At 43.2% G+C, this 16739-nt stretch overlaps 1 protein-coding gene across 1 annotated transcript; it reads right to left on the reverse strand.

The window, feature by feature from the left end:
• Window positions 1–349: 349 nt before the first annotated feature.
• LOC128973153 (histone H2A-beta, sperm-like) lies at window positions 350–856 on the reverse strand. The gene has a single exon (XM_054389414.1). The coding sequence runs from the start codon at window positions 854–856 to the stop codon at window positions 350–352; it is 507 nt and encodes a 168-aa protein (XP_054245389.1).
• Window positions 857–16739: the final 15883 nt, after the last annotated feature.

The following is a 16739-nucleotide window of genomic DNA, read 5'->3' on the forward strand; positions in this document are numbered from 1 at the left end:
AGCTGCATTCAGACCAACTGCAAACCCAAGCTGGAGAAAGAGTTGCGCTCCAGGCAGTTTGCCACCTTCCGCTGCAAGGCTTGGACTCAATAATCTTAAAGGGACTTTTCCAACCAAAATGATTCTGTGATTCTCTACAGTCTCCCTTTGCAGAGCTTCCTGCCTGTGTCCATCTGTGTGCCCTTGTCCAGCCAGGAGACACTACCCCAACACATGACACAAAAAGCCCAATATCACATATGGAGTTGCAAAATCTTTTTTATTGTTCCCCTAGCCCATAGGGCTGGATTTGGCAAGAGCCTTGCCCACGTGGCAGCCCTTGCCTTGCCTTGCCAGCGTGGGTCTCTTCTCACTTGACCGCAGCTCTGGCATGACCAGGTGCAGCTCTTTGCCCAGGGCATCTCTTGTTCCTGCTGGCTGTCTTCTTTCTGGAGGGTGAGGCCACACGCCGGCTCTTGGGGACAGCCCTCCCATGGCTCCCGAAGATGTCTGCGTGCAGGAGCTTGTGGAGTTGAGAGCTCTTCTGCGCCGCCAGCTGCAAGTGTGCTGGAGCAATGCGCTGCTGCTTGCTCCGCTTGGCAATCTTGCCAGCCACGTCCAGGGCCTTGTGCGTCACACACTGCAGCACCGCAGCCAGATAGACAGGGGCCCTGGCTGCCAAGCGCCCGGCAAAGCGTCCCCTGCGCAGCTGCCCATCTACGCGACTCACAGGGAAGAGCAGCCCTGCCCGGGAGGACCGGGAGAAGCGGCTCCTTTTGGCTCTCGCTTCGCTGCCTCCAGGAAGGCTCCCAGAAAGTGTCACCTCGGGCTCACTCTCCTCCTCAGACACCGTGGTGTCCTCCTCTGCTCTGAACATGCTGCTCATAACTGGCTTTGTGCTGTGCCTTCCTCAGCCCTGCCTGCCTTGCACACCTGTGCTGGTTTTCCTTGCTGACCGTGCACTGGTGGGTCCTGTGTCTGGGCTTGGCTTGCTTCCACCTGTCCTTGCTGGCCTGGCCAAGTGTTGTCTGGGGCAGGAAGGCCACAACTGAAGGCTCAGGTCCTCTCCTGGGCAGGTTCTGGTCCTGGGCAACAGGAGTAAGCTCTCTCATTGGGTGGCAGGGACCAATCGGAAAGGACTTCCTTTGTGTCCTCACCTGCCATTGATGACATCGCCCTCACTGGCATCATCCTCACTGCCATCATCCTCACTGCCATCGTCCTTTGCGAATGAGCTCTCCACTTTTCTCCACTGGAAATTATATCTGAAACATGTTAGTTGGACAAGGTTGAATGAAGAAAGTGTCTTATCTGTTCATGGATTCATAGAATCCTTAAGGTTGGAAAAGACCTCTCAGATCATCAAGTCCAACTGTCAACCCAACACCACCATGCCCATTAAACCATGTCTCAGAGTGCTATGTCTGTATTTGTTTTGAATACCTCCAGGGACTGTTACTCCACCACTTCACTGGGCAGCCTCTCCCAATGCCTTACCACTTACCATACAGCTAACATGGAGGGTGGACTTGTAACAGGTACTCTCTGAGAGCTCTTTCAGGATTTCTTTCCTCCTGTGTAGGAAATTGTTCCAATTTTGAGCTCTGAAGTACTAATAAACGATGGTACACTCCTTTACTCTTGGGCAGACATTCTTCAGCACTCTCCTCCAATAACCTTACTTGCCTTTAACTAGGAAGGACAAAAAATCCAAGGTGATTTGGCCTCCTGAATTATGCCAGAAACTATATCTGAGTGTTTTTACAGATAGCCCTTCTCTCCATTTATTTAAAACATATCATATCTTTCTTAAAGTTTGGTGGTGAGGACAATGCTACCAAGTGTTCTGGATGTGTGTTACCTCTGCTTTATGTATCAACACTTGAAAGTCACTACCTTTACTCTAGTTACTTCCTCTGATGTAACCGCTGGGACATCTTTGCAATCCTGATTTATTCATAATTCCTCCTCACACTCACAGGAAGTGTCAGTATACTCAGGTTCTTTTTTTTTGGTGCCCTTTCTGAATCTGAAGGCTCTGGTTACCAACTCCCATATATGTGGCCTTGCCATTTGCATTAGTGAACTTCACAACATTTTGATTTTTTCCTGTTCCTTAAGATTTTCAGGAGAGTCACTGCAGGCACTTGCTAACAACAAAATAGAAACACTCCGTGGTTTATTTCAGTCAAGAAATCTTTTTACTCTTTACCATCAGTACTGCCAACTAGTAAAAGATGTTTGTAACATTCCAGATCTTCATACACATTTTGAGACGCAGCTCAAGAAATTATGTATCAACTGAAACAGCAAGAGCTTCTTCCTGGAATTCCAGATGTTTGTGGAGTCAACTGTCTTGATCAAACAAATGCTGAAATTCTCATATTTATGCCAATTTTGGATACTTCAAACAGCTGTAAGTTTTCTGAGTCTGTAGACAGGTCAGTTAAGAAAGGGAAAAGAGGCTGCATTTCTAAGTTGGCAAGTAGTCATAATGCATTACGGTGGTCAAGAAGGCAAACAGCATCCTGGCCTCTATCAGGAATAGTGAGACCAGTAGGACTAGGGAAGTAAATGTCCCCCTAGACTCATCACTGGGAAGGTCACACCTGGAGTACTCGGTTTGGTTTTCCTTACTGCCATTCCATGTTACAGAGTCTTCTTAATTCCTTGGCATTTGTTTTCTTGTGAAACCTGCATGTACAGGCCATACGGAGTATGGGCCTCTTCTTATTTAGCTTTACACTACAACAAAAATCATTGAGTTGCTGAAGCATGTCCAGACAAGGGCAACCAAGCTGATGAAGGGTCTGGAGAACAGGTCTTGTGAAGAGCAGCTAAGAGAACTGGGTTCATTTAGCCTGGAGAAAAGTAGGCTAAGGGGAGACATTCTTGCTCTCTACAACTCTCTGAAAGAAGTTTGGAGTGACTTGGGTGTCAGTCTCTTCTCCTTAGTAGCAAGTGATAGGATGAGAAGAAATGGCCTCAAGTTGCAACAGGGCAGGTTTAGAATGGATATTGAGAAAAATTTCTGTAGTGAAGGAGTGGTCAGGCATTGGAACAGGCTGCTCAGGGAGGTGGTGGAGTCACTGTCTCTGGACGTGTTCATAAAACATGTAGACATGCCACTTGGGGACATGGTTTAGTGGGCAGGGTATGTTGTGCCCTGCTGTAATAAATGAGCACTATCAAAATGAAAAAAAAAAATCTGTAGAAAGGTGAAATTTATCTACTGCTGAAGTAAATGGAAAAAATATTTGGAGTAAATATAAGCTTCAGAAAAAATATTATCTATGATGATAAACATCAGTGTACAAGATTCCATTATGATTATTGAGTTTTGCCATTTCTGTGACCTTTTATACAAAGATATACAATTAAATTTAGGAGGATTAAAAACATGAACAGCAGATTTAAGGTATATCTTAATTTATATAGAAAAGCTATATACAGCACTGTCTGCTTCAATGCAAATGGCTGGAGCTTTAAAGGCACAGCATTTGTTGCTCCTCCAGCATATAGGAGTGATAACCAAAGTTGAGGGCCATAAATTTAAAGTGGTGTAGCCTTCCTTATCCTCCATCTCCAGCTCATCATGCTTCTTTCCCTTGGCAGCAGTATTTTGGCATTAGGGCCACACAGCAGCAAGACCGACACCATGAGAAGGGTTCCTGTTTCAGTATTTCTAATGAAACCACATAGGAAAGTGGCTCTGTGCTAATTACTGTGTTGTAGCAAGTATAACATATCAAAAGCATGTTAAGGAGTTAAAGTGTCACTGTCAAAGATGAGTATTTTCTTCCTGAACATGAAGATGGGGAGTCTTGGTTCCTGTCTGGGACCTAAGACTGTTTCATTTAACTCCCCACCTGATCTGACCATGTAAATACAGCAAACATCAGGGTTTTCTACCTCCTTATTTTTTTTTTTTCCCAAGAAGAAGTAGAAGTAGAAACAATGCTATTTTGAGTTAAGGTATGAAAGATGTCTGTTCATGCATCAGGGCACAAATAAAACAACAATGACATGGAAAGCAAGAGGCCGCATTTCTGGACACTGTTAGGAAATAAAGGAAAACCAAAATTATTCTACAAAAATTCACTGAAATAAGTGCTAAAAGGGGAAAAGAAAGATGTGCTAAAAGGGTGGTGCAGCCAGGAGCTAGGCAGATTCACTCAACTGCTCATCTTGTGTCAGAGAATCGTAGAATTATAGAATTGTTTTGGTTGCAAAAGACCTTTAACATCAAATATAACAGCACCATAAACCATGTCTTAAAGTGCCATGTCTGGATGTTTTCTGAACACCTTGAGGGATGGTGACTCAACAACCTCTCTGGGCAACCTGTTCCAATCCTGACCTCTCTTTCAATAAAGAAATTTTTCTTAATATCCAATCTAAACCTCCTGTGGCACAATTTGAAGCCCTTTCCTCTCATTGTATCACTTGTTCCTAGGGAGAAGAGACGAACACCCCACCCACATCACTCCAAACTACTTTCAGTGAGTTGTAGAGAGCAAGAAGGTCTCCCCTCGGCATCCCTTTCTCCAGACTAAACAACCCCAGTTCCCTCAGCTGCTCCCCACAAGGCCTGTTCTCCAGACCCTTCACCAGTTTCATTGTCCTTCTCTGGACATGCTCCAGCAATAGATGACACAGAAGTGACTATGCAGTGATGGCTTATCCATCCTTACTCTCCATCTCTAGCTCTCTGCAGTGACTTGTTCCACGGCTGAGCTGCAGTTCCTAAATATCTACAGTGACCAACTCTCCTTGACAGAGCACTTGCCCAGACATGATGAGTCACATTGTTGTGATAGGGTGAGTCAGCAGGAAGTTGCAAGATGTATCTGTGGTAGCTGTTCCTTCTCGTGTGTTAAGTTCTGAGAATCCCATTTTGCAAAATAGTAAATACACTGTTCTGACTGGGCTACCCTGCCTGCCTTACCATGCAAGGTGCTAGAGCTTTTTCAGGGCAGAAATATCTCTGGCTGCAGGTATTTCTTGTATTATATCTTACTTGTAGAGAAGGCATGATGAAAAGTTGGGAGCAAATGGTGCTTACAAACAGTTTTGTTTTATAGAGTGGTGTATGAGGAGTAGCAGTCACTGTGAATTCATGGTGTACCCGTGATAATCCCATAAAAACCTCATGCCAAAGATGGTGCAAAAAAACTTGTTTATCAGACCTGCAAACTCATGTTGGCACCTTTCTGCAGAAAACTAGGAGTCAGGTGTGTCTAAGCTACTCAATGTTGTTGCAGGTTTTCCTGACAGTAACCTCTTTAGCCTTAGCAACAGCCACCCAAGCATGTAATGAACCACCTTTGGGGAAAATGTTCTCCAACCTTATTTTACTCCTGGAGAGAAAACATGAGATATTTTCTTGTATTATTTTGATAGTTCTGAGTTGCTTTAGCATCCTGTTAATTATGCAAATTTGGTTTTTTTTTTGGAATAACTTTTTAAATCAGATCCTACTGCACGAATGGAAGTAACAAAAGTGGTGTTTTATCCCTTCCCCCTTTCCCCTTCTCTTTCTCGCTTTCCCCTTCCCTTCCCTTCCCTTCCCTTCCCTTCCCTTCCCTTCCCTTCCCTTCCCTTCCCTTCCCTTCCCTTCCCTTCCCTTCCCTTCCCTTCCCTTCCCTTCCCTTCCCTTCCCTTCCCTTCCCTTCCCTTCCCTTCCCTTCCCTTCCCTTCCCTTCCCTTCCCTTCCCTTCCCTTCCCTTCTTTTTTTTCCTGTTTTTTTTTGTCTGATTAAGTCAGTTTTTGAGGAGAAGCAGCTAGCTACTTCATAATGCAGAGCTACCTTTACAGTACAGTACACAAATACAGTGTCTGCACCAGAAGTTGCTGTTGGACTGGCAGTAAATTGGCCAAAAGAACAAGGTCACAGCAAGAGATGATGTAGCCTTGTGGCTGCCTATCAAGCATGTGGAGCTGTGAATCTCAGCTCATGTTTGTCTTCAACAAACTGCAGAAGCACCTAGGATTTGGGATTGGGGTATTTTCTCAATGGTTATCTTTGTAGATCCTTGCTTGGCACATTAAGTTAGTGGTATGGCATTCCAGAAAAAAATCTAAAGAAGTTCTGTTCATGCCTGAGTGAGGTCTAGCATACCTCTTGCACTACATCAAAAAAGTAGAAAAGAGGAATACGATTACTGCTAAGGAAAAAAAATGAAAAAGAAAAGGAAAAAAAAGAAAAAAAGAAAAAAGAAAAAGAAAAAGAAGAAAAAAGAAAAAGGGAAAGGGAAAAAGAAAAAGAAAAAGGAAAAGGGAAAAAGAAAAAGAAAGAAAAAGAAAAAAAAGAAAAAGAAAAAGAAAAAGAAAAAGAGAAAAAGAAAAAGAAAAAGAAAAAGAAAAAGAAAAAGAAAAAGAAAAAGAAAAAGAAAAAGAAAAAGAAAAAGAAAAAGAAAAAGAAAAAGAAAAAGAAAAAGAAAAAAAAAGAAAAAGAAAAAAGAAAAAGAAAAAGAAAAAGAAAAAGAAAAAAAAAGAAAAAGAAAAAGAAAAAGAAAAAGAAAAAGAAAAAGAAAAAGAAAAAGAAAAAGGAAAAGGAAAAGGAAAAGGAAAAGGAAAAGGAAAAGGAAAAAGGAAAAGAAAAAGAAAAAGGAAAAGAAAAAGGAAAAATGAAAAAGACAACCAACAGTGCCATAGCACTGCAGAAAGCCAGACATTCAATTCTCCTATGAGACATTCACAAGTCCTATTGAGGGCTATGAATCCCTGTTCTCCAGAGGAAATATGATTATTAATGCAGTTCAGGAGGCTAACTGGGTTTGTATGTTGTATACTGCAACATACTAGTATATTAAAGTGGTCAGATCAAGAGGACATCAGAAGTATTTCCTGAATGGAAGCATTTAATGTTCATTGCCTGTGTTGTGTTACAGCTGTACAGTTATGAACTGACAAGTGGTCATACTGCTTCTATCAGTGGATGCTGGGAGAGAAGCAGTATTTTTGCATATTTGCCTTCTCACTGTGTTTCTTTTTCTGGCGATCACTTTGAGTCATTTTGTCCATCACTTGTGTTGCTTAAAACTGAGTAATAATTTGGCAGTTTTGGATTTGGAGTGACAGACTTGGGTCACTCCTGGAGCCCATCACCATGCCCATTTCTCTCTAAAAGAGAATGAAAACAGGGAAATGTAATAGGTCTGATCACACATATTTAAATTTTCCTTTGACAGTTCACAAAAACAAACGAAAAAATTCTAACCTTGCAGAGTATCTTCTAGCTTGTCATCATTTTGGTCTGACAAACTAGTTCTGCCAATGGTTGTTACCTCGCTGTAGCTGGACAGTGGGCTTTTCACAGATACAGTGATTTTCGTGTGCACATGGTGCAACATACAGGGTTCTATAATAAATAGATACACAGTTTTCGGAGGATTTTTCAAGCTTTATCCTGGAACAGAAGAATCTTTGTTACATCTCACCTCATCCAAACAGCACATCCTTGCCCCTTGCAAAAAGAGTGATCTTTGCAAGAATTACTTCTGTGGCTTCCACAAAGAATATATACCCGCAGCAAAGAAATAAAACATTTAATGACATTATGCACCAGTTCCTAGGAGGCTGACCTTGTCCTGAATATGCCAACATGCACCTTCAGCAGACTCTAAGGGCAGATCTGTGCTGGTTTAACCCAATCTGCTCTCACAAACAAGCCCCACTCCCCACAGATAAGGAGGGCAAATAACACAAAAAGCTCTGAGCTAAGGAGATGTGGTAGTTTTAGACTATGCCTTTAAAAACTTTCACAGCTCTTGAACAGAAAACTAGTAAAATGTAAATGAATCACTATTGGGTGTAAAAAGGAAAATAATGGTAATTCTAAACAATCCCATTGGAAGAGATAAAGGACTTAAAGTAGTTGTACCAAAACAATCTCTCTCCTCACTTCTTCAGGCTGGCAGATACTAACTGGCTTTACTGACCTTGGCTGCATCACCTTTGTTGTGACTGGTATTAACTTCTCTGCTCTGTCTCTTGTCCCTTGGGTAAGGGGGAGGCAGGGAGGGAGAAGCTGTTGCTGTTTATTTATTTTAAATACCTGTAAATACTGTAAATACTTTGTACATGTTCATTGCATTTCATTGTAGATTGTAGTTTTGCCCATAAATACAGCTTTCATTTGCTTCCAACTGAGCTGGTCTGGCAAATTTAATGTTGGGGGGGAATTTTCAACCCACCACAGGAGAGTTTAATGAAAATAATACAATGTAGGCCTTAGCCTATTTCACAGAAAAACACGTCAAAAAGCAGAAGCAGCAGCAGAAGCCAGTGAAAAAAGGACCCCCTAAGCCCGCAACCAGCACAGGGCAAAAAAGCAACACCCCAAAACTGGAAAGCAGAAGCAGCAAGTGGAAACAGGAAGCCTCTCAGGTTACAATCTGAACTTCAGGTCCCATGATACTTTGCTCTGGCCGGCACTTTAGTTTTAAAGCTGGCATGATGTCAGCATGGTATGGAATATTTATCAGCACATTCAATTGGCTACACCCATGACAGGATCCTAGACTTCAAAGTGAGAAACACGAAGTCCCAGATACCAACTGGAGGGTGTCAATGGATGTTTCAACAGAAATATTAAGAGCAGATAGCCCAAGTAATAAAAAGGAAAATTTGCAAAGGAGGTGTCAGAGCAAGAAGGAAAATATATTGTGTTTCTGAAATAACATGTTAAACCAAAGTAAAATGATTCTAGGGAATAAATAGTGACAAATATAAAAGAGTATAAAATCAAAAACATTAATTCAAACACCTTTACCTTGGAGACATTTTCCTTGTATCCTCGCTGAAACAAGATCTCAAACATAAGAGAAACATATGACATTCATGGTCAATCTGAAACCAAGCAGCTGAATTCACAGAATCATAGAATCATTAACGTTGGAAAAGACCTCTAAAATTATCAAGTCTACCTGTCAAAAGTGTGGAAATCAACTTTCTGGGCACTTTTTTTTTTTTTTTTACCAGTAATTGTGCCCAGATCACTCTCAAAGTGACAAGCTGCTCTCCATCATTTACCACCAGTCCTGGCTGACTGGAGAGGTCCCAGATGACTGGAAGCTGGCCAATGGAAGGGCTGGAAGGAGGAGCCATGGAATTCCAGGCCTGTCAGCTTGACCTCAGTGCCAGGCAAGGTTATGGAACAGGTCATCTTGAGTGCAATCACATAGCACCTACCGGATGGTCAAGGGATCAGGTGCAGCCAGCATGGATTTAGGAGAGGCAGGTCCTGCCTGACCAACCTGATCTCCTTTTATAACCAGGTGACCCACCTGCTGGATGTGGGGAAGGCTGTGGATGTAGTCTGCCTGGACTTCAGCAAGGCCTTTGACACTGTCCCCCACAGCAAACTCCTGGCCAAGCTGTCAGCCTATGGCTCAGACAGCAGCACTCTGTGCTGAGTTAAGAACTGGCTGGAGGGCTGGGCCCAAAGAGTGGTGGTGAATGGTGCCACATCCAGCTGGCAGCCTGTCACTAGTGGTGTCCCCCAGGGATCAGTGTTGGGCCCCATCCTGTTCAATATCTTTATTGATGATCTGGACAAGGGCATTGAGTCCATCATCAGTAAATTTGCAGATGACACCAAGCTGGGAGCAGGTGTTGATCTGTTAGAGGGTAGGAGGGCTCTGCAGAGGGACCTTGACAGGCTGGACAAATGGGCAAGAGTCCAACGGAATGAGATTTAACACATCTAAGTGCCAGGTTCTACACATTGGCCACAACAACCCCATGCAGTGCTACAGGCTGGGGACAGAATGGCTGGAGAGCAGCCAGGCAGAAAGGGACCTGGGGGTACTGGTTGACAGTAGGCTGAGCATGAGCCAGCAGCGTGCCCAGGTGGCCAAGAAGGCAAATGCCATCCTGGCCTGTGTCAAGAATAGTGTGGCCAGCAGGAGCAGGGAAGTCATTGTGCCCCCGTACTGGTTAGGCCACACTTGAGTACTGAGTCCAGTTCTGGGCCCCTCAGTTTAGGAAAGATGTTGAATTGCTGGAGCATGTCCAGAGAAGGGCAACAAAGCTGGTGAGGAGTTAGGAGCACAAGCCCTATGAGGAGAGGCTGAGGGAGCTGGGGTTGTTTAGCCTGGAGAAGAGGAGGCTCAGGGGAGACTTTACTGCCCTCTATAACTACAGGGCAGATGTAGCCAGGTGGGGATTGGTCTCTTCTCCCAGGCAAGCAGCAACAGAACAAGAGGACACAGTCTCAAGCTGTGCAGGTGGAAGTTTAGGCTTGATCTTAGAAAGAAGTTCTTCACAGAAAGAGAGACTGCCCACTGGAATGGGCTGCCCAGGGAGGTGGTGAAGCATTTAAAATAAGACTGGATGAGGCACTTAGTACCATAGTTTAGTTGATTAGATGGTGTTGGGTGATAGGTGGACTTGATGATCTCAAAGGTCTTTTCCAACTAGTTGATTCTGTGAATTCTGTGATTCTGATCACACACCAGTTTCAGGTAAGGCTAAGAAAAATTAGAAATGGATAAGTGAGAATCAAGAGTACAGGCAAAACTGCTTACAAGTTTCGTGTTCATTGTGCTCTTTATGCCAGAGAAACTGGGAGTTGCATGTGAGCGAGGACCAACTTTAGTACTGTGAGAAAGCTGCCCACTTACCAAGACTTCTGGTCTTCTGTAATAGCTGTGTTGTCTGTCCAGTACCAGTCTTTCTGTTCATCTCTAAATCTTAATCCAGTCCAGTATGTTCTTACAGGAAATGTTTTTATCAATTCCTATGCAGAGTAAGGACAATTCAAAACAGATATTTAGGAAGATATTAATTATTTAGACCAAGAAGTTGAAAGTATTGATGGAAATTGCTTAAAGAACATAAACAATACCACAACTTGTTAACCTGTTAAGTTCTGCACTCAGAGGAAAAAGCCTGATATGAAAGGAGAAATGACAGCAGAGCTGGTTTTAATCGGAAAGATGTGTCACCTTCATCATGATTTAAATGCTATGGGTGAAACATGGGATTGCTTTCCCCCCCTTCAGTCATGAATCATTCCTACTCATTTACTCTGTCCTTAGCATTTGTCAGCACTGAAAACGAGCTATTTGGTCTGATTTCTTGAATCTTTGCATTTGACTCTAGCATTATTTACTCATTGACAAAGGCTGGACCATGACAAGTCTTGGAGTTAAGCATTTTGTGGTATTCTGTTGTTTTAAAATGCCCTGATAAGAATAGATAAGAATGCAAACTTGAATAATGCTTTCTCACTACTGGTACAGGGAAATCTCTGAAGATTTGAATTAAATTCTGATGTTTTTTTCCTTTGCAGTGTCGCTCCCAGTTTCCCTTTTTTTTCTCATACCTCTCTAACACCACAGTTAAGATGGATAAACAGACTGCACCTCACAATCTTTGCTGTCATCAGTTTGGGAGAGTGAGAATAAAGCTGCTCTGCTTTACTTCTGGGAGAAACCTTGTAGCCTGCAACTCACTGAGAGGGTAGCTAGCATTTGTTGATTGCTGGAGAGCAGGTGGGCCCTGCTTTGGCAGGGGGGTTGGACCCAATGATCTCTGGAGGTCCCTTCCAACCTCTAATGTACTGTGATACTGGTATTGTGATACTGTGATTGCAAGCTTCCAGAACATCTTTACTGTCTGGTCTTCCAATACATCTGTTGGCATCCAGAGGCAAAAATATTATTTCCTAAGGATTGGAAGGGACCTCTGAAGATCAGCTAGTCCAAATCCCCTGCTAGACTAGTATCACCCAGAGTAAATCACACAGAACACATCTGGGCTTGTTTTGAAAGTCTCCAGAGATTAAGACTCCACAACCTCTCTGGTGGGCAGCTTGTTCCAGTACTCTGCCACCCTCAAAGGAAAGAAGTTTTTCCTTATATTTACGTTCAACCTCCTGTGTTCTAGTTTGTGTCCCTTGGTCCATTGACCTTGTCTTGTCACTGGACACTGGCTTCACCCTCCTCCAAACACTCACCCTTTAGATATTTCAGAAATTCCACAAAATGAGGGGTCTATGGTTTGCTCATCGGGAGACCAGGTTGAAGAAGATTTTCACACTAGTGTCTTACCAAATCCTTGTATGAATCTTGTACATTAGTGAAATCATTGCCCACAACAAAAGAGTCATGAACCTGTTTTCATCAGTCATCCCAGTAAGTAGCCAGCTGTGGGAAGCCAAGGCAAGATGAGCTGTCTCTGACTTCCAGCAATGCTCTGTGCAGTGATGACCTGCCCTATGCCTAAGGACAACCTGTAGAAATCCTCCTGTTCACAGTACCATTTAAGAAAATTGTGTGTGAGCTGAGTAATTGATAGGGTGCATGAACTTCATGCTAAACAGAATGAGAAACAAGTCCATACCAATTTTGAAGACTCTTTTATCAGAAGAAGAGTAGAGTTTCGCGAGGAACAAAAGCGGTGGCCCTGTTCCCACGTCTTCTTTTTCTCAGAGTGGTAGTAACAAGTATTGCCACCTTCCCACTTCCAGTTTACAGGGCAGAGTAAACAGTTCAAGCCTGGAAAAGGAAAAACTTCACCGTTTCTGCTCCTATGCTGTCCCTCAAAGAACATCACAGCTGGAATGACAGTCTTCATTTGGTCAAAATCCCACTGTGATCCCTGAAGGTTCAGGTAAAGATGGACGTGAAAATTGAACCAGTGTCCTATTTCTCCCATTCTTCCAGCACTGGGAGGAGATTCAGGTATTGCAAATTGGATTCATTTTGCCTAGTTTTAGGAGTCTACAAAGGTGATTCCTTCCTGCCTTCCCATTTTAGTCAATGCACAGAAGTAGGTCACCTAGAGCAGGTTGAACAGGAACGCATTCAGGTGGGTTTTCAGTCTCCAGAGAAGAAGACTCCACAACACCTCTGGGCAGCCTGGTCCAGTGCCCTAGTACCCTCATAGGAAAGAATTTTCTCCTCAAGTTCAAGTGAAACCTCCTGTTCTAGTTTGTACCTGTTGCCCCTTTACCTATCACAGGGCACCACTGAAAAGAGCCCAGTCCCATTCTCATGACCTCCACTCTTTAGGTATTTATATGCCTCTCAGTCTGATTTTTCTCAGGATAAAGAGTCCCAGGTCTCTCAGCCTCTCCTCATTAGAGAGATGCTGCAGTACCCTCATCATCTTTGTGGCCCTCCATTGGACTCTCTCCAGTGGTTCCTTGACCTTCTTGAACTGGGGACCCTAGAATTGGATGCAGTACTCCAGGTGTATCCTCAGCAGGGCAGAGCAGAGGGGTAGGAGAGCCAATAGGATCCCTTTCCTTCTACTCCTCAGAGTATAATTTCTGAAAAGAACTTTTTAATCTGGCTGGCTTGTTGTTAAGTAACAGCTGGGCCAAACTGATTTCAGAAACAGCCCTGCACTGTACATGGTCAGGACATAGGAAATCAACTCACATGCTGGTTTAGCTATGATTCCATTGCACATGAGTTCTGACTAAATTACCTAGGTCTTACCTATGGCCTTACCTAGGTAAATTGTTTAATTCTTAGGCACCACTGTAAAACTGCCTACAAGATACAGGTGAGCCTGTTGTGGAGCTCTCATAAACTAGTGCTGACAGGAACTAGCGTGTCCAGAAGGAACTCCGGAGAACCTTTGTTATATGGAAACTAAATCCTGAAACCCTGATACCACTGCCAGGTCCCAGGCTGGGCACATCTCTCCAGGCACTGAAAGAAACAGATATGTTCACTGACTGATTTCTAGGTGGTCATATCAGAAAAGACACAGGTTCACATGAGCACACAGGCCTGAGAAGACACATGTCCTTCCCTGACATGTTGAAAAATAAGACCTCACCAAAATATGCTGATTTACCATTATTATTACTAAGGTCATCTTCTCCTTCCAAGCACAGTTGATTTCCAATTTGTTGCAGTGTGTTTGACAAATTTGCATGCAGCTCATTGTTTGTCACATTGAGGTTTCTAAGTTGTGTCCTGTAGTCCTTGGGAATCTGGAAAACTGAAATTCACAATGCTGTCATTCAGAAAGGGACATAGACAGGAAATATTTTAGCAGGTCACATAAATAAAGCATTTGGGGTAAATGTTACATTTGCATGTAAGGGCTGCTGAGATGAAGAACATAGAATCATAGAATTATTGGGGTTAGAAAAGTGTTCTAAGACCATCAAATCCAATTGTCAACCCAACACTACATGACCACTAAACCATGTCCTGAAGTGCCATGACTACGTGTTTCTTGAACATCTCCAGGGATGGTACCCTGTTCCAGTGTTTGAGAACCCATTCAGTCAAGAAGTTGCTTCTAACAGCCAAACTAATCCTCTCCTGGTGCAACTTGAATCCATTTCCTCTTGTCCTACTACTTGTTACTAGGGAGAAGAGACCAACACCCACCCTACTCCAGCTTCCTTTCAGGGAGTTTTTGAGGATGAGCCTCATCTTTTACAGGCCAAACAACCCCTGTTCCCTTAGCTTTTCCCTTCCTTCGGATCCAGTGTTATCAGAGAAGAATTCACTTGATGTGTAGTCAGTACAGAAGAACTGTGGATAGTTTTTGGGAGACCAGACAATGGCAACCAGAGGAAGCAGTGAATCAACTATTCTACTCCTTACCAACTCCCCTCCATGTTGCTCATTTCTAGCCTCATCACATTGAGAAGAAGACAAAGATGCTGTGGTAAGAAAAAATATCTCTTTTGCCCAGTTGCCTGTTCTTAGCTGAACCAGAAATTGCACCTGGAGGAGATGTAAGGCTGATGTTATTCAGTAGCTTGACCCCCCACCAGCAAAGAGAAATGCATTAGTACTTACGTAAAACTGCCAGGGCCACCAGAACTGTCAACAATACCAGGCACAGCGTGAACAAAATCCAGATTACCGGCCCGTAAGAGTGAGACGAAGGGGGAAGCCCTGGGAAGAATTTAGTGATGAAACGGAGACACAATAGTAGGAGGCTTGTGAATGCTTCATCCCCATTCAACTACAGCCATCTCTGGTGGATTGTTCAATAACCGCTTTTACTTTACAGTTCTATTTTCCTGTTGCAGAGTTTCTGCACACAGCATAAGATGCCCAAAGGGAGTGAGAGATCACAGTGGCTCAGTGGAGAATGTGGACAGCTGTAGTCCTTTTAAAGGGCATAGGTGGTGGCAAGAAAGATACTGAGAAAGAAAGATATTGCAAAACCTGGAAAGCTGATTACTCAAACCCAAAACCAAATATGCACTGTGTGGTTATGGTAGTTTGTGATGTTTGGCCTGTATCTCTGGTAGTCTGGTTAATTTGGGTATTACAGTAAATTCTTCTGCTTCTTCATGGTAGTTTGAAATTTCTAGATAAGAATTTACTGAGAATTTTCCTGTGAGTAGGGTTATAGCCTGCAGAAGTGAGATCTCAATGAGGAGAGGAAGAAGGAGCAATCTTTTCCTGAGCAAAAGAAATTTTAAGTGTGTGGCTCACCCAAAAGAAACCCTGTTTGTAGAAGCTGGAAGACGTAATATGTTAATATCATAGAATCACAAAATGGTTTGGGTTGGAAGGGGCCTTAAAGATCATCTAGTTCAAACCCCCTTGTGCAGGGGCCCCTTCCCTTAGATTGTGTTGCTCAAGGCCCCATCCAACCTGACATTTAACATTTTCAGGGATGGGGCATCCACACTTTCTGGGGAACCTGTTTCAGTGTCTTGCCATCCTCACAGTAAAGAACTTCTTAATTACTTTGAATCTAAATCTACCTGCTTTCAGTTTAAAGCCATTATCCTTTGCCCAACCACTATGTGCCCATGTAAAAAGTCCATCTCCAAGGAACTTCTAAGATCATAGAATCATAAAATTGTTTTGGTTGGAAAAGACCTTCAAGAGTTTATTGAGTCCAGCTGTTGACCTAACACCTTCATGACCATTAAACCATGTCCCCAAATACCATGTCTATACTGCAGGAGAGAGAAAAAGCATTCAGTTTTTCAGGGAAGCACTAAATCAAAAGCAAATATTAAAGTTGTCACTGTATGGACTTTATGGAGAAATTTAGTGTGTCAGGCTGAAGGAACAGGAATGGAAACTACACAGTGTGCCTCTCTGAGAAGTAACTTGTGGTCAGCTTCTGTGGTGAAGCAATCATGGGCTGATGGACTGCTTGTACAAGACTTTGCTCTGTCAAACTCAGTGTGATGAATGTTCAGGTGAAAGAAGACTGGCAGTGAATGTTGTCTTGAACTGGGGCACAGTCACTACTAACTTACATTCAACCTCCCATTCACCATAAACAGCAGGTCCCTTCCAGCTTCCACGGCCAGCTTGCTTCCCATCTGTACTATTGCCTAGTATTAGTCCAGCCTCTGTGCACAACAACTTGTGGGGCTTCATGGAGTTTCTGCTCAGCCAGTCCTCATGTTTCTCATTGTTCTTCTGTTTCACAGGTCTACCACTTGGTAGCATCAGTCACTGTTCCTAGTTTAGGATCAAGCTGGGGCTGTTTAGCCCAGAAGAGTCTGAGGGGGTATCTCATTAATGCTTGTCAGTATCTAAAGGACAAATGTCAGGAGGATAGAGCCAGACTCTTTTCAGTGGTGTCCAGTAACAGGACAAGAAGCAATGGACATAAACTGGAACACAGGAAGTTCCATCTGAATGTGAGGAAAAATGTCTTCACTTTAAGAGTGCCCAGGCTGCCAGAGATATTGTGGAGTCTCCATTTCTGGGGACATTCCAAACCTGCCTATATGTGTTCCTGTGAGATTTACTCTAGGTTATTATGCTCTAGCACAATGGTTGGACTGGATGATCTCCAGA

The sequence above is a fragment of the Indicator indicator genome, chromosome 1 (genome assembly GCF_027791375.1).
Source record: "Indicator indicator isolate 239-I01 chromosome 1, UM_Iind_1.1, whole genome shotgun sequence".
Lineage (NCBI taxonomy): Eukaryota > Metazoa > Chordata > Aves > Piciformes > Indicatoridae > Indicator > Indicator indicator.

Excerpts from the sequence above, each read along its gene's own strand:
- LOC128973153 (XM_054389414.1), bottom strand. The coding sequence starts at position 856 with ATGTTCAGAGCAGAGGAGGACACCACGGTGTCTGAGGAGGAGAGTGAG.